Consider the following 23,649-nt stretch of genomic DNA (forward strand, 5'->3'; position numbering starts at 1 on the left):
GTTCCACTTTCTAGTGGCACCCACATGACAATTATTATTTCTAATAATTATCAATTTCTAATTAGTTTGAAATTTTTGTTGTTATTTAATTCTTTTTTTTTTAAAATCAATATTATTTCTTCGCACAACTCAACGTATATTTGTCACAGACTCATAATATAATACTTCTCTTTTGAGCCAAGATTTTTTTTGTAAACAATCGTTCTATCTTATAAAAATAAGATAAGATTTGTGTACCTTCTATATTTTTCAAACTTCACTTGGAATTACACTGAACATATAGTTATTCTTGGACAATCACATGGAATAGGCTAGTGTGAACAAAAATACTTTTCATGATCTAAGTTGTGATTAACTAAAAACCAAAATATATAAAAATATAAAATTTTACAAAGTATAAAATAAAGTTTCATGACACCATTGATTGACATAATTTAATCAACCTACCACCCTATAGATCATGTTTTATTAAGGACAAAAAATAATATACATGGTGCCAACTAATTCCCATCACCCATGTGACCCCTTCCATTTTCAAAATTTATCACTAGTCCCCCCTTACAATAAGTAGCTCCATAAAAATCAACTAAAACTCAAACTTTCTCAAATCTCAAAAAAATGGCAAAAAAAATTGGAATTTTCTTTACACTTTTTTGTATTCTTTCAACTTCATGTCTTGGAGATTGGAACATTTTGTCACAACACAAAACCAATAGTGGCCTCAAAATTAGCCTCAAGAATTATTGTGAGAGTTGGAGAATGAATGTTGAGTTACACAACATTAGAGATTATGTTGTTGTCCCTCAAGAATGTGTTGCATATATTGGAAAATATATGACTTCTACTCAATATAAAGTTGATTCTGAAAGAACTATTAATGAATGTATACTTTATCTTAGTACTAATTGTATTTTGGAAAATGATGGGAAAGATGCTTGGATTTTTGATATTGATGATACTCTTCTTTCCTCTGTTCCTTACTACAAGAAAAATGGTTTTGGGTAAGTTTTGTTTCTCATTTTTTCTTTTTTAGGGTAATAGTTTTACGTTTTGTACACTGACAATGTATATTCAGATCGACCTCTTATACTACATGTTGAGTTTTTTCTTATATCGATTGTGAGATAGAGATTTAAAATTTTGTATGATCTTGAATGATCCTTGTCACCTTATGGATTAACTTTTGAAGTTGAGAATTATGGATTTCTCTTTACTAGTAAGATGTAAGGATCATAAGCTTTTAGTCATCTATATAGCTACATACTCTTATTGCAAAAGATTCATTTCTTATCATGATATCAGAGCTAGACTTATCCAATTTCTAGTTTACCTAATGTTGAGTTCGATATTATGTTGTCCACTATCAAGTTGGCAGACCATGTCGAGTCTAGGGTGGGGGAATGTTGAGTTTGTCCCACGTTGATTGTGGGATCAATGGGTATTTGATCTATTAAATAATCTCCACATCATGAACTAGCTTTTAGGATTGAGTTAGGCTCGATGTTCATTGATTGTTGCTAATGTTTTTTTTTTTGTTGGTGGAATAGGGGAAATAAGCTAAATGTGACATCTTTGGAGGATTGGATGAGCCAAGGGAAAGGAACAGCATTGGAACATTCTTTGAAGTTGTTCAATCATCTTAAAGGACTAGGAGTTCAAATCTTTCTTGTTTCTTCAAGAAGAGAACATCTTAGATCCGCCACTGTCGACAATCTTGTCAAAGTTGATTTCTATGGATGGAATAGCCTCATACTAAGGTTTGAATATATTTTTTAAAAATCAATTTATTTGGTTTATGTTTATACATTATTCTAAAATTGATATTTATATTTTGGTTGAATATTTTAGAGATCAAGAAGATGAATGCAAGAATGCTCAAAGCTTCAAGGCAGAAATAAGAAGTAAACTTATAAGCCAAGGCTATAGAATTGTGGGCATAATTGGAGACCAATGGAGTAGCATTGAGGGTCTTCCAAGTGCAAAAAGATCATTCAAACTTCCAAATCCAATGTACTATGTTGCTTGATTATAAACTTGTGAATTTGTCAAGTTTTTGTGAGGGAAAAAAAAACATGATTTCTTGGATTTTATATGTTGTTGTTTTTTGTGATGTGGATTATTGTTGGAAATAATTTTGTGAAGAATCTTGATGATTTGGTTGATTTCACATTAAATATGGCAATTATTGGAGCAAGCAATTGTCAACTACTACACAACCTAAAGGTGCATGTGAACATTTAAGAAAGGAAATAGACAAAAATATAGATGATTCATCTATATCATAGAGATGTTTTCACATTTTTAGAATAATACAAATTTCTACTTAACATACAATTTACTAGTAGTTGATTGTTAACTTATTTGACAACAATAAATCAACAATAACATATGAGCTAACTGAGATATAGAGAGGATAGAGTGTTACCTCTACCTTGGGAGGTAAAGAGGTCGTTTCTGATAGACCCTCGACTCAAAGAAAAGTAGATCAATTTTTTTAAAATGGGAGTGATAAAATCATGGAAAAATGCTATAGAAAGCATAATAAAACATCCTGAATTGTTCGAGACAGAGCTTGAACATTTAATGATATTAATGATAAGATGCAAGATCCTCTTACCGTGGGACGAAAAAATGCTTAAGCTTGTAACATCTTATATCAAAACACTAGCACTTATACTTCTAAGTGAACCTATTCTTGCTTAGCATAGTCACCTCCCATTTGTGCCTTACAATAATCGAACAAACTCCCATCGAAGCATCGCCTTATAGCCTCTTTCGATAAGAATCCATCTTCGTCTCGAGCAAGAAAATACAAAAGTCCCCATTCCAATTTTGAAGCAATCCTTCAAATTAAACCAAAAGATAAAAAAAAATAGATAAAACAACTATAATGAGCTAGCCCATTTGGCTTGGCTCGAACTCAAGAAGAAATTAAGCAACTTATGCACTGAGTATTAGGTCTAAATAAGCAGTTACTTGTTTGAATGACAACTTACCAGCCAAGAAAATCGTATATATCTCTATTGGCTTGAGTCAGATCCCACAATTCTCCAAGACTAAGCTTATCAGGCACGGTTCGAGCGTACTTGCTAAAAATGTTCTCAAAATGCACTGGCAAAAACCTAGGGAACAAATTAAACCACACACTAAGCTCATGATGCTCAGGAAGGTTGTAACACGAGGACTTCAGAACGAGTAGTACATATATATACTTGCCTGCCTTCTCTATCATAGGTCCCGGAATCACTTCCATGTTTGCCCTTGTGTATATTATGAATGTAGATAGGAAGGAATGGAGAAGGAAACCACCCCTGCAAATTAACATTTTACAATGCACTATTACAACATCAACATACACAACGTAATCCCATAAGTGGGGTGCAGGAGGTTAGACTGTACCTAGACCTTACCCCTAATTCATAGAGGCAGAGAAGCACAATGCACTATTACAACAACAACAACAACATACACAACGTAATCCCATAAGCAGGGTCCAAGAGGTTAGACTGTACCTAGACCTTACCCCTAACTCGTGGAGGCAGAGAAACACAATGCACTATCAATTAACAGAACTTAAAAAAACTAGCAGAAACAGGGGAAATACTCTGCCTCCATTACATTACATCAAATTGGGCTAATTCCGAATGAATAAGTGAACTCACAGATCAAATGCAAGACAGTATGAATGACTCTGCTTCAACTTACTGGGAGAGTAGGATAACTCAAGACAGCATTGATCATAATAGCTACTATGAATGACACGATCACATTGAAGCCAATTTGACGAAGCCCTATTCAAAACGAGGACGAAAAATCAGACATCAATGATTCTAAATGACAAAGAACTAAATTATGAACTTGCAAGATGAGTTACCGGAGTATGTTTCCCATGGATAAACAATGCCATTATCGTCCTGATCGAAGAAAGCTGCGTGTTGCTGAAGAACACTCATGCCATTGTGACTGTGGCCTGGAGTTCCATTGGGGTGATCCATGTCTGGAGCAACCAAACCCCTAGCCATATCTGAATATTTTTTTCGAGTTTTGTAAGGGGTGTCACGTTTTAAAATGAAAATAAATAAATAAAGCACAATTCATGTATATTACTATAAAACTCTCCCCGCAATGAAATTTCATCTTTTGAAATGTATTCAAAATAACTTCATTACCTAACGATAGATTAAAAAGTCGTCATTTATTTGATTTCACAAATCAATTTTGTTGTATAGCACTCAATTTTGTTATGAATCCCTAACAAAATTGATTGACAGCTCAGTGGTAAGGAAGGAGCGATGAAACTGCCTTTCACAATAGTGTTGTGGGTTCAACCCCATTAATGAAACATGTTTTGCAATATTTTTCTCTTCTATTCTAAAATTTGAAACTCCCAAACTTCCTGACTCTACCTCTGATTATGCATACATATTACTGTGTTTCACAGTAGTGTTGTGGGTTCAATCCACTAACGAAACATGTTTTGCAATATTTTTTTCTTCTATCCTAAAATTTGGAACTTCAAACTCCTAATTCTGACTCTGCCTCTAATTATGCATACATATTACTTATAAAAAAAAAAGATCGACGAAGCAGTGTCACATGAAACAAAACTTACAAGGCTTAGGGATAGAAGTTTCCAAGTCAGTTCTAACTTTGCGTTGAATAGTGATTGGGGCAAGAGTGGCCTCTGTTGTCAATGTTGGATTTCTCTGATCCATTCCACCTGTAATTGTTGTTTCTGCCATATCTCTTACTCTATTATTACTATTACTACTTCAACAAAACTGAAAAAATGTAAAATCAACAAAGGTTACAAGTGAAATAATTATGAGGAAATTAATGGAGCCTCTGTAAAGGTTACAAGTGGCTGTTTACAGTTTTTAGTGCTTCTTATGACACGTATCAGTCAAAATATGATCCGTTTAGTTCTGTTTATATTTAAATCGATTAATTTATAATATTAATAAGTGAGGTCTGAGAAGGATTTATATTGTGTACTATGCTTTATAGTTATCTTGTGTAACGTAGAGAAATTGTTTGTGCTAAATCAATGCTCATGTAAAGCATTTCAAAATGAAGTATGAAAATAAAAATATATAACAAAGAAGTCAAGTAAAAGATGAAGGAGAAGAGAATAGTGACAACAACAAATAATTTAGTAATCAAAGCAAAGAAAGTAACATGTAATAAATTTGAAAAATAAGATAATAGAAAAGTAACAATAATGTACAATACTAATAGGAGAAACTAGACGATGCTTGAATACCTACTAACATTCTACTCTAGTTCTTGAATTTCATATTATTTTATCTAAGGTCATGTCCTCGATAAACTGCAAATATGTCATGTTCTGTCTAATCACCTCTCTTCAATATTTATTCGACATACCTCTACCTCCAATCATATTTACTATAGCCAGCATCTCACACCTCCTCACTGAGATAATTATGCATATTCTCTTCATATGCTCGAATCATTTCAATCTCACTTCCCTCATCTTGTTCACCACAGAGGTGATTCTCATATTATCCCAAATATCTTCTTTCGTGGTCCTATATGTACGTACAAGTATGTTCACACATTCATCTCAACATCCTTACTTTCACTACTTTCATCTTCTGGATATGTGAGTTCTTAATCGGCCAACACTTCATCCCATACAATATAGACGATCTGACCACCACTTTATACAATCTACCTTTATGTCTTGATGACACATTCTTATCACACAAGACATCTAATACGTACCTAAAAAAAATAAAAAAATTGTTGGCCCATTGGCCCCATTCTATCACCAACCATGGGCTTAACCTTTCCATGGCTTTTTAGCTACAAGGCCCACTAACATCAATCAATTGGGCCTGTATAAATTACAACTCCATCGCTTAAACCTGTTTCCCTTTCTAATTCCTTTACGCCTCTCCGTCGTGAAAAAGCTAACACAAAGGAGAGGATTTTGACGTAAAAACTATGGCCACCGAAGCACCGGTAGAGGCGACGGAGATTCCGCCGGTCGCGGCGGCAGAGTCGGTGGAGAAGCAGCCGCATAAGCTAGAGAGGAAGTGGACGTTCTGGTTCGATAACCAGTCTAAACCGAAACAAGGCGCCGCTTGGGGAAGTTCTCTTCGAAAAGCTTATACTTTTGAAACTGTTGAGGAATTCTGGAGGTAAAATCTATCATTTCTGTACAATAGGAACGTGATATTTTCTAGATTCTTCATGTTATGTTTATTCAGATTTGTGCTCGTAAATTGTGGAAACCCTATCTATGTCTCGTATTACAAATTGATATCCATACTTCTGATTAAATGATATTTTCGAATATAACCGAACCTCAATTTACCCGGATTTGGATTTTAATGTGATTAATTGATTGCGTTTGTGGATTTTTTTTTTCTTTGATATTGCTACGTGTATGTTGATCTAAGAGTATATGTGATCTTCACCAAAGAGAGCATGTTCTAGACATTCTTTCAGCTGATTACTGATTGAATTTGTGCCTTTTCCTACCAGGTTTATGACCCTGTCTCTATTTTGTGATGTTGAAAAAGTTTGTCCCTTTAGAGAATAATATTAGTATCTGCAATGAAGTTCTATAACTAATATTGTTCTTTGCAATTTTCAAGCAATCAAATTTTCTCTATAAGACTAAGCTTTTAGATATTATTATTCTAATATTTTCTTCAACTACTACTACTGTATTATAAGTGAAATTGGCTTCTTAAACTCACTGTCCATGCAAGCAGTGCACTATTAAACGAAATGACGTACTTGTTTATATTAAATTTCCTATATGTTGTATGTCTTGATTATTTTTTTTTGAAAATTATGTTGTATGGTTTGATTTTGATTGATTAATGAGGTACTATGGTTTAGAAAGACTAATAGGTGCGTAGGAGTTTATCTTAAATGTGGATTGTCCTATTTGCAGTTTATATGATCAGATATTCAAGCCCAGCAAGTTGACTGTTAATGCGGACTTTCATTTGTTCAAAGCTGGGATTGAGCCCAAATGGGAAGATCCTGAGTGTGCCAATGGTGGCAAGTGGACTGCTACGAGCAGCAGAAAGGCTAATCTCGAGACTATGTGGCTTGAAACAGTAATAATTCTTCTTTACCATTTGGTTTCAGTTCTGTATTTAGTATGTCATATAAAGCACTGTTTTGATTAGTTTTCTTGCTAAAGATGTATTGTTTGTTGGATGTGCTTCTTTTGAACAGCTGATGGCATTGGTCGGTGAGCAATTTGATGAGTCAGAAGATATATGTGGAGTGGTTGCTAGTGTGCGTAGGAGTCAGGATAAACTTTCCTTGTGGACTAAGACTGCCACCAATGAAGCAGCTCAGGTAGTTTTCTTATCTCTGGTGTTATATAGTTTCAGAACTGAAATCTGTGTTATTGTCCCACTATCTCCGAAATGTGATATGAAATATTGTTTAAGATGGTCCAGATGACAGATCTATGTTTTGTTTCTCAAAACATTGGCTATTCCTGTATTAATATTATTTAAGAAAAGGATATACTCAAGTACTTGAAACAGATACATTTGCAGGAATTTTGATGACTTTTCACTTTCATTTTCAATTAATATGGTCTTGTGCTGCATTAAACGTTTTTCTTAATACTGATATGACCTATATCCATTTTTTAATTTATTTTTTGTTAAGAGAAAAGGAAAAAGCGACTTTATTTGAGCACCAAATTTAAGATCAAGAGAAAATGCCTTTTCCCATTCCGTCCTATGGACGAAACACTGGTGTTGATTATTAAATATATAATTTGAATATCCCGATCAGAAATATTTATTCTTTTTCCTGGCATGGAAGTCCTTAATATTCCTCTTTGCTTGTTCTTTAACCATTCCTGGCAGATATTTTTTTTGCTTATTGTAGTGGTATCTCCTTTCTCTATGGCATTTGCTCTTGTTATTTGTCGCTGATTTCTGTTCTGTCTTTAGGCATTCTGATAAAAGCACTTTGATCTGGGCACTTGTCCCTTGCACTGCTCTATGGATGTATATGCATCTAGATCTGCTTCATTTTCAGTTTTCTGCTTTGAGCTCTTCTGTAAACCCCTTAAAATGAGTCTTGAAATCTAAATTATTGTGTTGTCATGTTCTATAGCGCGTAATATGATTCAAAGGATCTTTAAATTCTCAAGTCGAAGCATAAAGATTTAACCTTAAGGCTATGGGTGATGTAGGCAAAGATTTTTATGAACTTCTTTCGAAGCCCGTACTTCCCATGTGAAACAACTATACGCGACACCATCTGATGTACAAGAGTGAGATATGAGTTTTGTGAAAGGTTAAGTTTTGATACCATGTCAAACAATTTGAGTATCCAACCTAAAACTCTTTAGGTCATTGGTGGAGTAGCCCAAGATCAAAGAAATGAGTGAAGTAGCTCATGTCTTTCATTTAACCCTCTGGATGCCCTCCCATGATCCATGTAAGAACTATATAACTCAACAGCCTCATTTTTTAAAGAAATGGCTAAGCGTCTGTGGAGGAGCAATTTTGGACTTATATGAAGTAACCGTACTACTGTGGTGAAACCGGTATCATCTGATGATAGTAAACTGAGGAAGGGAACATTCTGATTGCTTAACTACCACATTGTGCTGTGATAGTTTGCTATTCATTAACTTTTCTTGATGTATCAAAATAGCATATTGATACTAAACCCAAGATGGTATCATTTGAATATTTTCCCCAAGTTATACTTCCTCATTCTCCGTTTAGTAATCCTATGTACATTCATCTTACAGCATTGCAATACACAAGTTGCGCATTGAAATCTTTTACATTGCTTAACTAGGGGTTTTTCAGTCCTCTTTAGCAGATGATTCCCTTGTACTGTTCTGTAATCACGTATGTTTGCCTGTTTTTGGCCTTCTAACATCTCTGTAGTCTGAAGAATTGTTTTGCCTCCTGGCGTGATGCTACACTTGATGCTCCATGGTTTTGCATTTTATAAATTACTGGTTTGTTCTATGTTGTAGATGGGCATTGGTAGGAAGTGGAAAGAGATCATTGATACCGAAAAGATATCCTATAGTTTCCATGTAACTCCCTCTCATCACTTACAATTCTTGCAAATTCAATGGTCTTTTTATCTTTCCTCTTGATTTTCGTTCTTTCTTAATCAACATATTCTTTTGGTCGTTGCAGGATGATTCTAAAAGGGAGAGGTCAGCTAAGAGCCGATATACTGTGTGAATTTCTTTATCGTGTGGGATTAACACCACTCCTTAAGCTCTACCAATACTGAAATTGTACGATTAGCACTTTTTTGCGCTTGTCTGCTGCAAATTTTGATCTTATTGAAATTTATTCGAACTTGATGTATGTTTGGATGTATTGCGTTAAAAGATTTTGTTCTGGAGTTTGTTATTTATGTGGAATCACTTTATATCTCAAGTAGACTCTTTTACAAAAGGTCTAGTCGATTAATTGAGTAATTTAGTGTTTCAAAATGAGCCTCTTTAGTGAGTGTATAATAAAATTTTGGAGGAATTTAGTTTGATTTGAAGCACTTTAATACTTGTAAAACAGTATCCATTGTGTCTTCTAAAATAAGCATAATACTTTAACTTGATCTTAGTTGGTATCAATGTACAAGTATCACTTAAATTATCATAAAGTTGAACAACTAGACTCACATGAACATGCCAAATCGTGTGAGTTTTTTTACGTATGTTTACTTGTTTAATTTTATGATGGTTGAAGTGTGTATTCGTTGGAGGATATAGCTGAGGGTGTGTTTATGTATTATGTCTCCCAAATACGTCATATTCTTTTGTATCCACATGAGAAAATTAAAAATAGTTTTATTGCTCAAAATCTGTTTATTACTTCTGTTTTTCAATAAAATGGTGGTGTCTGCATCATATTTCTAGAATACATGACAATTCAAGTTTAATACTTTGCAATTTCGAGTGAAAAGTTTAAAATTGAAATCATGAAGACAACATTTTCTAGACTACAAAGCATATATATATGTTTGAATAATACATATAATTAAGTTGTATCTGATTGATTTGTCTCAATTACACAAAAGAGGCTATAGCTATTTGATCATAACACATTTTCCATTGGCAATGATGATTAATTATGTGCCATCCATCAAGCAAGAAACCCAAGTTTTTCACCATTCTTCTTTGCCAATCGAATTAATCCTTGCCTTTGCTTCTGATCTGCTCCTATTGACTTGCAAAACTCTGTGATTACCTGATCAAGCAAATGCCATCAACATTAGCTTTGGTTTTCGCGCTGGAAAGTTTCACTTTAGGGCATAGAATGGTTCCTACCAAAGGTGATTTCATCCTCAAGACTCAAACTCCAGTCCTCTGGTTAAGGATAGGGAGAGGGATACTTACAAGCAGTACCCGACTAATCTAGCGGATCAGTGTCTGGAAGTTCCAGTGTAGGGGTAAAACGATTCCTATCAAAGGCAATTTCATTTTCAGGACTCAAACCCTAGACGTATAGTTAAGGATACTTATAATCGGTACCCAACTAATCTAGCAGATTCATGTTTGGAAGTTTTACTTTTAGAGGTAAAGCGTGTGGTCCCTACCCAAGGCGATTTCATTTTCAGGGCTCGTACTTCAAAAGGTAGTTGNACTACTATGGGTGGTTGATATTGCCAATTGTGACCTCTTGGCCTTTATCCTTTTTGGAGACTCAATACCACATTTAACTTGAGAAATATACTAACAAATTGTCCTCTATAAAATCTTTTATGAATTGTATGAGTTTGTTTACTTTTTATAATAGTTTTCAAGTTTACTTTTAAAAAGTAAATGAATTAAATTTAATATTACTGGACATTTATTAGTCAAATCCAACATTGAAAAGCTTAACTTACTTGTTTAGAACAATAATATTAGAATTTGAGAACCAAGCCTCTTTGCTTAGACGAGAGGGAGTTGTCGAATGGTAAGCACCCCTCACTTTCAACCCGAAGGTTGCGAGTTCGAGTCACCAAGGGAGCAAAAAGGGTGGGAGCTCCTAGGGAGGAGGGTAAAAAAAAAAATTCTTAAAAAATAAAAAATAAAGCCTCTTTGCTTAGACTTAATATTATATAGATTTAATAATTTTAAACACGTAACACCTCAAAATTCTTGCCATAAATCCAAAATCAGTCCAAATAGACTCAAATTATATATCTAATTCTCAATTTGAACATCACATAATGTTTTAATGTTGAAATTAATTTATAATTCATCATTTTTCACCAAATAATTTTGATATTTTTATTGACTTTATCCCCAAAATAGAAATTTGATAGATCATATTCAATAATATCAACACTAAAGAAAGACTAAATCTACCCAAAAACAATATAAGCAAAGAAAAAAATTGTTAGTAGATAATGTCATCCCATCTTCACTTGGTAAACAAGCACAATTATCCCGTATCTACGTTGGTTAGTAATCAATAAAATAGATGAAAAACATAAAAGATCGATATTAAAATTTCTTCAATAATAATTAAAAAAAAACACGATAGGTGATTTCTGCTCATTTGCACTCGATAGACATTCAAAATTATACGATATCTATACTGATGGATAATAACAGATACCTAGTAAATGATAAATTACCTGAGAGTGTAAAGCAATAGCTTTGCCCCTAAGTTGATTGAATCTTTTCTTGCCAACAATATTCCTAGTGATAACAACAATTGGTGCAAATAATCCTTTTCCATCATTAACATTCCCCATCATTGTCCTTGATCTCACTGCCTTTCCAATTTTAACATTCATTAATGGTTGCACTTTCTTCATAAACATGCCATAATCTTCACCACCAACACATGAAGAAAATGAAGTTGTTGCAATTGAACTTGTAATTGCCATTCAAAAACTAATAATTACAACTAGTAGTAGTAATAATATTTTTGAATGTTGAAGTGATAATGGAGCTAAGGGTTTTTTTGTTGTTGTGGTGGATGTGTGTTTATAAGCTTATGTTATAAGATTTTTTTTGTGTGGTTTATGAAGGTAGGTTGTTGTTGTAAATTTTGTAGCCTTCTAGTTTGGTTTATATTTTGAGTGGTAATGAAGAGGCAAATTTAGAACCACACAATTGTACTTGCTGGCTTTTGATTGTTTTTTTTTCTCTTTATGTTGGACTTTGGTTTTTCTATTTTACTTGAATAATAGAAGTAAGATTCTTCTTGTTTTATTAATGGTCCACATATTCTATTTTATTTTTTAAACACTCAGTCTGATGCATGAAGTATTTTGTGTTAATATGGTTCTAAGAGTGTTGCATTTGAGGGGTGTGCCCTAATGTAAATATGATATCACTACAATATATAATAGATTTTGTGGCAATTATTTCGCAGCAATAATAAATATGAGTATTTGTAACCAACCCTCTATATTAATATTGCTAAACGCTTTAGTGATTCTGGATATAATGATACTATATATTAACCCAAGTTCTGCTAAATGTTTGTGTGGTAGTAACTAAAGGGAAAAATCTATTGTTACTAAACGTTTCTTTGTTGTAATCTATACGTCACACGAATACAACTTTATCGTTTAGATCCCTTTCCCATATTTTATTTTATTTATTTATCCCATCAGCTTGGAGATCTGTATCTACTATTCTAGTGGTTCTTTCTCTTTATGTAGGGTCTACCATTGTAATCTTGATCATAATTCATATCCATATGCCAAGTGGTGCCCTCTTGATCAATTGAAATTTTTTAAGTCTTTTAAATTAAAAAACGAATTATGAGTCTCAATTTTGGAGCTTTGAATGTATTTTTGCATCGTAAATTCCGTGTATAATCAAATCAAGATACAAATCAAAACGACTAAATAAAATTTTGGGAAATCCACATAAAATTAAAAGTGACTACTTTTATAGGTTGTTATTTTTTTAGTTTCTCACTAGCTGTCCAGTATTTGTATTAGAGTCTACTAAATCTAGATTCACGCATTACATGATTCATTTTTTAGTGTAGCACTCCCAACATGATTCCTTCCATTCGCATGGGCTTAAATTCGAAATGTTTGATTAAGATTGAAGGGATCCCAACCATCGCAACATAATTGCGTGATTTTAAACCATGTTTTGAACCTCTATGGTTCTGAATTATACACGAAGTCAGGATCCAAAAAACTTGGAATGCTAGGTGGCATGCAATTAGTGGACAATAATTGAACGATGCAAAAATGTTTGAAGACACATATATAATATTGACTCTAGGTGGGAAAGTTGATTTTGTATTTGTAAAGTCATAAATATTTTTCTTGTTTCATATTTGATGCATGTGAATAATGAACAGTCTAAATTTTCAGCCGTTAATATAATATTATGTGATAGTGTCCTATGAAGCTTCATTGAAGCAAATCAATTGCTTGTCAAATGAGACATGTCTCCTTGGCTTTCTTAATCGAGGTTAGACCGTCGCGTTTGAAATTTTATAACTTCAAATATTCACGTTTGAAAGTATGATCTTGTAAAAGCTAAATATTTTTGCTTGATGTTAATTTGTATGGCTTGTAAAAATAAAGTTCATACATTTTTTATTAAAATGCATATAAAATTTGGTTAAAATTTCAGTCATATATATCCAGATCTTTTCATCTATGTTTGCACCTTAGTCATACATGACTGAAATACATGTAAAAAGGGGATGAAATTTCAAATATGTGCATTTGAACAAAATATATAACTTATTCTTCAAAATTTCAACTATTCAATACTCAAGTATACTCCAAATAAACTCAAACTTAAAATATAAGTTTCATATATTATAAAAAAAATAAAATACAATTATCAATTTATCAAAAATATAATGAATATAATAAATCCATTTAATACCTTTTAGTCATGACTCCCTTCCCAGAGAATCATATATGAGACTGATGACTTATAAATTGTAGAATTTCAAGATACATATATATAATAGTGATAAGTTGATAAATTATTATTTAATAAACAAAATTTAAAATAAAAGGTAGTACAACTGCTAGAGCACCAGAATGGTCACCAAGTCACCATAGGCAACATTTTAAATTTCTCATTAAATTTCATTTAGATATTCGAACTATAATTTATTCTAATTGAACATTTAAGCACATGATGAAATATTTCAATTAGACATTTTTGGTTCAAACTTTTGGAAAAACTTTGTACATCTTCTCAGAAGTCTAATAGGTAATTAAGTTATCCACATAAAATATATCATCTCATTTAATTACATACATTTGTCTCAATAATTCGTAAAACCTCTAGATGTGTTCTAATTGAGATTAATACATAAAATCAAAAGACATAAAATATTTAATGTGATTAACTTGACTACCTAATATATTCTTGACAATACTCGAAAATAATTTTCAAAATTTGAATTAAGAAAAACCAATTGTAACATGTTATCATGTGTTCAGATGTTCAATCGGAACAGTAGTTCTAGTGTCTAAATAAAATTTGCTCGGAAATTTACGAAGTTGACTATAGGGGTTCAAAGTAACAAACAACAAACTTAGGGGTATCCATTAATAATAAACAGTTCTTCAATTTTGAAACTCTCTTTCTCCTTTTTGGTCCTTTCTTGCCAGCAGCCGGCGTTTGGGATTTTTCAGGTATTGACTTTTGCTAAAGCACACATCACCATTGATGAACTTGAAACAATCTTCCATTTCTCCTTAATCTCATCGAAATCCCTTAAAAAAAGATTCAAAATTGTTTCATTTGAGATGTCATTAGCTACCCATTTTTCAGCATTTGTTATCCTTTTTACACTTGGTATTCATCGTCTTCTTTGTTGCATCTGCAATTACCTCAAAAACCCATCACTCTATAGATCAAAAACATGGTATTTCTCAGAACCCAGATGGAAAAATCTTGATGTATACTCCCTTTTAATCATTCTACCTATTGCCTCTTTCTCTCATGTATTTCTGTTCTTAGCTTTCTCAGGGAACAATGTAATGTATAAATTCTCATTCTTGCAGCAATCTCTAGTCATTTTCTTCTTCTGGGTGTTCTTGATTCTTATTGTTGTTAAAGAAAGTTTTGATCTTTATGCAATTCTTGATAGCTTGGTTTACAGTTTTGCTGGTGTTTGTTTTGCTGTTGAATTCTTGATGAATGGGAAAGGACTTGTTGGTGTTAGTGGTGGTATGTATGGACATTTGGGGGAGTTGGCATTTGTTTGTGGTGGTTGTTGCTTGTGTTTAGCAGTAAAGCCATCTTTGTTTTTTGTGGAGTTTTTGTTTTCCTGTGTACTTGTGTTGAAAGGGACTTGGGTTTTGCAAGTTGGGTTGTCATTATATACTGATATGTTTTCACTAGATGGATGTGAGAATCTTTTGGTGGGTTTATCAAAGGGGAAAAATGATGTTAAATGTGATCTTGAGGAGAATAAGTTGAGGGGAACTGCATTGATGAATCTGTTGTTTATAGTGCATGCTGTTGTGGTGATGATCATGAGTTTTGGGTTGTTTGCGTTGTTGAATCGGGATAAGAGAATGAGATGTGGCGATACAAGTGGACCGTTGCTAACAGAGGTTGGATCAGAGGGTGTGTTGATGCGTCCGCTTCCTGAACTAGAGTTAGAATGAGAAACTTCGGATGTCTTTGATCGAGAAGCATTTGAAAGAAACTGCAGAAGTGGTTTCCTTGTAAGTTTTGAATTTACAGATGTTTTTTATACTATAGAGGAAATTCTAGCCTTTTGGTTTTCTTGATCTTCTGTCTTTTCCAATGTACCTTACTATTTGAATGAAAGGAGAGTTTATACCGTTCATTATATTATTGTTGTCTTTCTATATTTCTATATTATTCATCTGATTGTTAATGGCAAAATGCTGGTGGCCAAAGAAAGAACTCTTCAAATCAATCAAGCTCCGTACTTGTCTTTAAAGTATCTTTGTACTAAATTAGAAAAATAAAGTAGGTATTTTTATTTTTGGACTAAGGACTGCTGTCAATTACAAAAGCAGCAAGGCCATCTCTGTTACAGATGTAGAGAGCCTATCAAATCTAAAACTTCATTTACATTATCTGCAAATGAAATTTATACCAAACGAACAAAGACAGAAAGCCTTGATGCTATAAGGATGATTAGATTTTCCTCCAAACCATCTGGGGTTTTTCTCCTGAAGAGTTCATACAATGCAAACAGGGAACAGCAATGTGTGAACCATGTTTTTTGCATTCCTACCGCTGTTTTTTCTAGACCAGCGGTTCAGAAAGCTGCTGTTGGGGACTTTGGGTTCTTAGTATCATCACTGCTGCCCAAATTCTTTTAAAGCATAGATGTTGCATTGTACAATGCAAAGACAAGTGATTTGAGTCTTAAGTATCCAGATCACAGAAGTAGTATCTCTTACACGAATATAATCCCATAAATCCCTTAGCATTTGTTATGCAAATATAATCCCCTGAACTCCTTAGCATTTTATTTTTTTTATGACAAGGGAAACCCACAGCCGCTACCCTTTGGGTGCGCACAGGGTAAAACCCCCGTTCCTATGCAATAGCTCGCAAACCACATAGGAAGAACTCAATAGCATTTTTTACGCAAAAACAATCCCCTTCTCCTTGGATTTTCTCGTGTTAGACAAACTTCAGGCATAACAATCCTTCCTAACAGAATACTTTTTAGGGCCTTTGTATTCTTCCAAAGTTTTTCACTTTCATTCTTTCTCAGCTCTCGTAGATTGAATTTTTTTTTTTGGTTAATATGCTATTGCTATAAATTCACTGGGTATGTTGTTGTTGTTTTTGTTGTATGCTATAGCTATAAATGATCTGACCTCCTTGCTATACTGTCACCTTCCTCCAATTTTTTAGCAACAAAATCAGCCTTTTGCCTCCCAATCATGAAAGTCTCTTCTAAAGCTAATATTCCATCTTGCATTGTCTTTGCACTGGGCAATGGTGGCTTCTGCATTTATGACAATACTAGAATATATGCAAATTCATCTTTGTGGCATATGGCGTAACCACTGGTTCTGTCAGAAATCAGAATCTGATCTCATTCAGTCACCAACTTTAAAGCAAACATTAGCCTAAACTCCCCCATAGGTTTCTTTTGCATTCCTGAGGCCCACTTTTATGAAGCTTTCACTTCATAAATGTGTTTATCAGTCACAAACCTTAACCCTACCTCATGGAGGTAGAGAGGCTGTTGCCAAAGACCGTGGTTCAAGTAACACATAATGTTAATGGACAGTTGCATGAAATAATCACCTTCAAAGTTCAAACTATTGATCATCAAATAGAAAAGGAATTTTCTTGCTTAACAGCTAGAGTAATATGCAAATCTGGGTTTAACCTTTGGTAGAAGTATAAAACCACTGCTAAACAACTCGTTTATTGTGCTTAATAATTTTACAATGTACATAGTACACGGGTATCTATATGTATTGCCAACATTTGATAAAGTGACAAATACAAAGGTGTTTTACATGCTAGATTGTAACAACTATCCTGATTAAAGGATATGTTTGTCCCTTTTCAGGAAAACTCTGACCATAAGCAAAATCTATTAATTGTGTTGTAGAGAAATATCTTTTTCCAGCTTTCTGTATTTTGTCTTGGAGGAGAAGATGGGGAATGTCAACCATTTTCGACGAAAACGGTTGAACCCGTGGATTTTTAATCTCGAACGAATCCTCTTAAGTTTACTGGTGAAATCACTTCTATATCTGATTATTTTGAATTTTGTGAACTTTACCAACTTTTTCATGCGCTTGTATCCTGCATGAATGTTATTTGGAAAATAGTCAGCAGAAAGTAAAAGAAAAAGGATGTATAGAGTTAGAAAAACAGTGGAAAAAAAAAGTACTAATATGGAAGGTAAGTGGCTCCAAGCTAATAGAATTAATGATATTTCATTATGAAACCTATGATAAATTCACAGAATCTCTGTGTGTCGTTGCTTCTATTATATGTGCATAAACATCATAAATTCTGAGGTACTGTATTTGATTGTTAGTTTCTCTTTAGGTTTTCTATTCAAAAATATGTTGACCTCAAAATCAAAGGTTCATACCTTTCACCTCTTTAATCTGTTGCTCATCTTGAGGTCCTGTTTTCTGTAAGACCTACAAGTTGCAATCATATAGTAGTTCATCACTGTGTATTTTTGCAAAATTGACATCTCAGAGTGCAGAGAGTAAGAGAGGTTCTACTGTTTCCTGATGATTATTTGATCTATTTCCTTACCTCAACCAGGCTCTTCAGACATGTTCTCATCCTTCTTTGTATGAATCCTCGAGTGCTCTGTTTGATGCAGAAATAGGCATAAGATGTTAATAGGTACAATGCAATCACACTTAAAAAGGGTTTTTACCTTTACATGATTTTTCACAAATGCGTAAAAGTTCAGAAGGTTCCACACAGTCTTGTCTAGCCTTTTGCCTTCAATGTGGCGGGACGAGATATCTGTGAATGCCATGATAAAAAGGTAAATATCAGGCCAACTCCAATTCCAAGATTTAGAGAATGCAGGTGAACACCAATATATGTATCTTCTGAGCTTACAAGTAGATCTCTTCTCTTCTTTAATGTCTGTTTCAAATCATTACTCATGTTTAGGAGGTTCTTGGAGTCTGTTTTATTTTTCCAAAGCTGAAGTAATATTAATATTTTTCTTTTGCCTTTATCAAATGTTTCATTTATTCGAGAGAAACAGTAATTTGTGTATACGCGTGAATTGTTAATAGAAGATACCAAAAGAGACAAATCCTCCGTTTGTGCTTAAGTCTTCAATTGCTTCTCCTCTTAGCTCAGGAGGTGGAATAGGGGACCAGATGCAATGGGGTGCCTTGGCACATGCTTTTGTATTTGCAACATCCATGAGTTCCTGCTGCGGAAATTGTCAATGTCCTGGACACTTGAACAAAGTCATGCATGCTATAAAATTACAAAGTCGTACATGTTATAAAATTGCATTACCTGGAAGAAAGTTGTTGCTATAATCACATCTGTTTTCTCCTTAAAACGCATTGGGAATACTGCCGTGATTTTCTGGGGCTGTCACAAATGTAAAGTTTACATATTAAGAAGCATGAGGCTGTATTCTCTCAAACAAATCTCATATTTTTGGACGGAATTTATCTCTACATTTTTTGTACAATTATTTCTCTTCATTCAAGTTCCTTTAAATATGCCAATTTAAACCAGAGTTCCAGAGCCAATCATATAGTTGCTATTCATGTGCCATATTTTTTAACTTAGCATAATGCAGTAGCTATACGCAGTAGTTTGGAAGTATTAGATGGTGTAGTTTATAATTTGATCTAAAACATGCTTCTAGTGCCTTGTTAAAAAGTGCCTGCAACCTGTTCTTCCTTCACAGCTTCCTGAATTGGCATGAGAAAAGGTGTGTACTTTCGGTATAATTGTGAATATAATGTTTGCAATTTGTATGTTTACTGCAAGTAGAGTTTGCAATCCAAGGCGGTAAGACTTTTGATGGTTTGAAGAACAATCACTCTGCAGATATTAAAGTCTGAAATGGTCTTGAAATTTGATGGTTTCGGAAAATATGTTCTCACTTTAATTTTTAATTTCTCTTCCATTTGTAGTATAATTTTGTCACTTTTTGGAACATTGTTTTGAGTATTGCTACCTGCATGCCAAATAAACTAATTGTTTCTCAGAAAGGGCTTCAGCGTTTATGGCTGCCCCATATTGCATTTTAATCCCTCTACTGATGTTCCGCCAATGAGGATCAACTACTGCCAAGGTAATGTTAACTGAGCTAGTCTTATATTGGGCAGAGCTACTTATCTGCATAGTGTGTTCATTTACTTGTCCTTAAATTTGAAATTGTATATTCAGTTATGAGGTGATTAAACAAAGTATCACATAATGTGAAGTACCTGTTTTATGACATAAAACGGCTCTCTTGGGTGATAAACAAGTTTAATTGGTTTGTACATCCCTTGAGCCACATCTTGTGAATTCACATTCATCAGCATTTCTTCCAGCTGAGAACTCAGAATTACACCTTGCACAGCAGCAATGTCTGTGATCATTTTTATAGACTCTGAAAAGAACACAGAACAACACAAATTAATGAGCACCGCTGCAGTGTGGAATGCTATCAAAGTAGTAATTGAAAGAAATTCAATTTGGTTCCACTATTGATGGCTCAGTTTATATCTTATCATCACCATAACAAAGTGGCAGTAGCTGACCACTTTAATTTGTTATTGTTTTCACTTGTGGTGCCACATTTAATTGTTTATTGCCTGATCTATTATTCTGCTTCTGAGATGTTTCTAAAACACAATAAAGGGGTGGGGGGGGGGGGGGGGGNGGGAGGGGGAGAGTTGATGAGAGGAGTTCCAAACCTTTACCATGCGGCATTCTAGCAAAATTGAGTCGTATAGTCAGCTGATACCCTTCTTTTGGAGGCTCAACGATCTCCACAACTTCAGCACTGATAGCCTTTACCTTCTGTATAGTGTAGCGTGACAGTCGAGTTGAGACCAGGAATGCTTGAGACAGAATTGGGGTTGATATTGATAAGTAGGTATGATCAGGATCTGACACCAATGACTGACAAAATATTTCAAAAAGAAAAAAGTTATGGACACATATTTTGGATTGTTGAAAGTCAGCAGACATTTAAGCAAAAAAATGCATTTCTCAATTTGGAGTTCTTTTTTGTTAATATAAAAGTAGTTTCTCAAATTGTCCTTCAGTCCGAAGGATCTGCCTTAAGACAAACCTTGTCTTTTGTGCCATGAACTTCAATCAGGTATGCAATGTATGCTTGAGGTTGCTAGTTGCTCTTACCTGAATGTAATATTCAACGGACCCAAATTCATGAAGGTGATGGTCGGCATCAATAGCCCTTTCATCTCTGTCTCAAGAAAAAACAAGCATGTTCATGGTAAGAGTTTTAGTTTTTACATATATGTTATTCAAAAACTTAAGAAGAAACACGTTGGAGTACTGCTTACAATTCAGCTAGTAAAATCTAAGGTAAAATAACTTATACTTATTCCAGCTTAACAATACTAAATGGACCTCAACTTTGTATAGTTTTGTTTTTGGGATATTGGGGCAAGAATGATCTCTGTAATTTTTGAACTGTAGATGGGAGGTCTTTTTAGTCTTGCTAAACTAGTGGAAGGTCCATTTTGTTGCTAAACTAGAGGGAGGTTCAATCAGTTGTTTTAATCAATCTGGAATTAGCATCTCATTACCTAGATTTGTTGTGGTTGTCAACTTCTTGACTGCAGAAAAAGAGGTTTCATATTATACGTCTCTATTTTATTCCATGTTTTTGATGTGTCTTTTCTTTGTAGGTTTCCTATAAATCTCTTGTATATAGTAATGGTGTGGATCCAAATAGAGTGACATGGATAGATAGGATTCATATGCTGATCCCAACTTGTAGTCTACCTTGATATAAAATCGTGATTATTCAGTCCAATTAGTTTGTTGTATGAGTATGATCTAAATAACAGCATGTTGTTTATGCAGCAGGACCAACTTAGCAGGACTTAGAGATTATGGTGCTTGGCTGATTGGCTCATCTCTTTCAAGCACTTCGGTAAGTCCAGTACCGACTTGTGGTCACAAAAAGTGGCATCCCTTAAATTTTCTCAGTGTTGCTGTCACTAATTGACTGTTGAAAGCAACATTTGATAATAGACCAGAAGGCAAATGTATCCCCAGAAATGGAATTCTACCTGTACAACGCCTTCTTTTGTCTGCCAAATAGAATCCTTTTTGTGCACACTCAATGTCTATCTGCTTCCACATCATAACTATAAACAAATTACTATTCATCGGCAATGTTAACTAATCCTGTATTTCTCAAAACTTAATTATACTTTACCTAATGATTCCTGCTGAATCTTTATAATTGCCTTATGTTCTGTACTTTCTCCTCTTTACCTTATGAGATGCTCTCCAACGTGTTTAGTGAATTTTACTTGGGTTTCTAAATTCTAATTATGTGATCTTGAAAATCTTAGCGAGAAAATAATGTTCACTGTATGTTTTTGACAGACTAGAATTACCTAGTATTGAAATTGGAACTGAACTCGAATACTAGACTGACCCTACACTATGATCAGCAATGCTCATCCAGATGAATACATTGTTGCACTCAACGGTTCCCCTAGTGGTTAATGAAGTGGTTTGAGAACCACGAAGTCTTAAACACTATGTGATTTCTTCTTATTTGTCTAAACCTTGGTGGAAGGTGGATAGAGTTGGGAGATAGCATATACCTGTGGAATTAGTTAAGGTGCAAGCAAGCTGGCCAGGACACCATGATTATGAACAAAAACATGTTGCATCATTTGCTAGGTGTTGAGATTACAAAAGTTATTATGACTAATAAAACGCTTTGTTGTGTTTGCCTCTACAGTAAACAGATAATTTGTCTACTTTACTGAGAAGTAAATCTTGAATACATGACTTGAAGTACAAAGAACAACAAGTATAGTTCATTTTACCGGTATAATCTGAGCAGAATCTCCTTCAATGCTGGCGATGCACGTTCAAAACACGCCATGCTCTGTGTGTTGATCTTGAAAGTGGAATGAATTCACATGAAGGTATGTAAAACAGGTTTTTACTGATGAGTTGTTGTGGTAGAAGTAGTTCACTTTTTATTGAGTAAAATGCAAGTTTCTAATTTTGCAATCATGTTTAGTGTATTTTGAAGCAATTTATTCACCAAACAAGACAAATGGCATTACTTTTTTGTCTTCAGTCCATATGATCATATCTGTCAATGCTTGTCTTCAAAGATGAGGAAACAGATACAATAATCATGTTATATATGATTCTATGCACTGGTTACTGAACTATTATTTTTATTTTTTTGGTTTCCCACCCGGTGTCCGGAGCCCACATTGGAGCCCCGACTAAATCCGGATCGCGCACTACAGGGCCCATTCGGGGGTGGCGCTCCCAACAAGATTTTCTCCATACCCAGGGCTCGAACCCAAGACCTCTGGTTAAGGGTGAAACACTCCCACCAATGCACGGTTACTAAACTATTATTGATCATTATTATATTGTATCCACTTCACTTGGTTGTTGAATGTGTGCAAAATCAATCAAGAAGAGATCTTATTGTATAATTAAGTTAATGAGTTCTTGGAACTACTTATAAAATTTAAAAAAAATATTTGATATTTTGGATCTTATTCTGGTGTTGGGGCCAATCTTCACTAGAAAGTTGAGAGATTTTTATTGTCTTTCTTTAATGGTTGGTATATTTTCCTATTCCAATTTACACTTGGATTTTAAAACAAAATCTACTAAATGGAAAAGGGGTGTTTTCGGGTAAGGTGAATTCAGGATTTAAACTCGAAGTTATCTGTTTTTCTATCGTGAGAGGAGTTGATTTGGATTGTTTAAGCAATTCACGTAATCGTTGATCTCTTGCCAATTGATTTTGAGTAGCTTTATTAAAATCAGAAGCAAATTGTGCAAAGATTTCTAATTTTACAAATTGTATCGTTTGGTTGGAGATACAAGAGATAATAATCTGGCAATTAGATGTGAGATAGTTTTATAGTACGTTTGGTTGAATTTTTGAAACTGGGATTAGCAATTTGGGGATAAATCACTACAATGACAAAGATGCCCTTTTCCAAGGCTCTTCCCTCCAAAGTCCTTCATAAAACTCAAGGTTA

General features: G+C 34.0%; 6 protein-coding genes across 8 annotated transcripts; 3 read left to right on the forward strand and 3 right to left on the reverse strand.

The window, feature by feature from the left end:
- The first annotated feature begins 498 nt into the window (after nucleotides 1-498).
- On the forward strand, nucleotides 499-2,274 carry LOC125851257 (acid phosphatase 1-like). The gene is made up of 3 exons (XM_049531041.1): nucleotides 499-1,001; nucleotides 1,548-1,757; nucleotides 1,849-2,274. Exons 1-3 carry the CDS (start codon nucleotides 619-621, stop codon nucleotides 2,024-2,026), a joined length of 771 nt encoding a protein of 256 aa, XP_049386998.1. The 5' UTR covers nucleotides 499-618; the 3' UTR covers nucleotides 2,027-2,274.
- Nucleotides 2,275-2,652: 378 nt separating this feature from the next.
- Nucleotides 2,653-4,746, reverse strand: LOC125851278 (peroxygenase-like). The gene is made up of 6 exons (XM_049531063.1): nucleotides 4,613-4,746; nucleotides 3,875-4,024; nucleotides 3,706-3,791; nucleotides 3,217-3,311; nucleotides 2,997-3,122; nucleotides 2,653-2,843 (listed from the first exon to the last, which is right to left on the reverse strand). Exons 1-6 carry the CDS (start codon nucleotides 4,740-4,742, stop codon nucleotides 2,690-2,692), a joined length of 741 nt encoding a protein of 246 aa, XP_049387020.1. The 5' UTR covers nucleotides 4,743-4,746; the 3' UTR covers nucleotides 2,653-2,689.
- A 1,150-nt stretch (nucleotides 4,747-5,896) lies between these two features.
- On the forward strand, nucleotides 5,897-9,375 carry LOC125851266 (eukaryotic translation initiation factor). Its single transcript, XM_049531050.1, has 5 exons — nucleotides 5,897-6,164; nucleotides 6,929-7,097; nucleotides 7,219-7,344; nucleotides 9,002-9,064; nucleotides 9,171-9,375. The coding sequence occupies exons 1-5, from the start codon at nucleotides 5,968-5,970 to the stop codon at nucleotides 9,216-9,218; spliced, it is 603 nt and encodes a 200-aa protein (XP_049387007.1). The 5' UTR covers nucleotides 5,897-5,967; the 3' UTR covers nucleotides 9,219-9,375.
- Nucleotides 9,376-9,989: 614 nt separating this feature from the next.
- LOC125851287 (protein PROTON GRADIENT REGULATION 5, chloroplastic) lies at nucleotides 9,990-12,016 on the reverse strand. Its single transcript, XM_049531073.1, has 2 exons — nucleotides 11,608-12,016; nucleotides 9,990-10,229 (listed from the first exon to the last, which is right to left on the reverse strand). The coding sequence occupies exons 1-2, from the start codon at nucleotides 11,860-11,862 to the stop codon at nucleotides 10,125-10,127; spliced, it is 360 nt and encodes a 119-aa protein (XP_049387030.1). The 5' UTR covers nucleotides 11,863-12,016; the 3' UTR covers nucleotides 9,990-10,124.
- A 2,540-nt stretch (nucleotides 12,017-14,556) lies between these two features.
- On the forward strand, nucleotides 14,557-17,659 carry LOC125851271 (uncharacterized). 2 transcript variants are annotated; one of them, XR_007444901.1, is made up of 2 exons: nucleotides 14,557-15,648; nucleotides 17,553-17,659. XR_007444901.1 is itself a non-coding variant. In XM_049531057.1 (1 exon), exon 1 carries the CDS (start codon nucleotides 14,722-14,724, stop codon nucleotides 15,586-15,588), a length of 867 nt encoding a protein of 288 aa, XP_049387014.1. In that variant the 5' UTR covers nucleotides 14,557-14,721; the 3' UTR covers nucleotides 15,589-15,773. The 2 variants fall into 2 exon arrangements, 1 of the variants encoding a protein (XP_049387014.1); XM_049531057.1 differs by lacking the exon at nucleotides 17,553-17,659 and having other exon boundaries at nucleotides 14,557-15,773.
- LOC125851270 (actin-related protein 2/3 complex subunit 2B) lies at nucleotides 17,335-23,125 on the reverse strand. Of its 2 annotated transcripts, none has more exons than XM_049531056.1 (10): nucleotides 22,459-23,125; nucleotides 20,783-20,849; nucleotides 20,341-20,542; nucleotides 19,861-20,027; nucleotides 18,932-19,009; nucleotides 18,707-18,839; nucleotides 18,327-18,418; nucleotides 18,200-18,256; nucleotides 18,027-18,078; nucleotides 17,335-17,731 (listed from the first exon to the last, which is right to left on the reverse strand). In XM_049531056.1, the coding sequence occupies exons 1-10, from the start codon at nucleotides 22,515-22,517 to the stop codon at nucleotides 17,520-17,522; spliced, it is 1,119 nt and encodes a 372-aa protein (XP_049387013.1). In that variant the 5' UTR covers nucleotides 22,518-23,125; the 3' UTR covers nucleotides 17,335-17,519. The 2 variants fall into 2 exon arrangements, with proteins under 2 accessions (XP_049387013.1, XP_049387012.1); XM_049531055.1 differs by having other exon boundaries at nucleotides 20,335-20,542; nucleotides 22,459-23,123.
- Nucleotides 23,126-23,649: the final 524 nt, after the last annotated feature.

This window comes from Solanum stenotomum, unplaced genomic scaffold, assembly GCF_019186545.1.
Source record: "Solanum stenotomum isolate F172 unplaced genomic scaffold, ASM1918654v1 scaffold23673, whole genome shotgun sequence".
NCBI classification, from domain to species: Eukaryota; Viridiplantae; Streptophyta; class Magnoliopsida; order Solanales; family Solanaceae; genus Solanum; species Solanum stenotomum.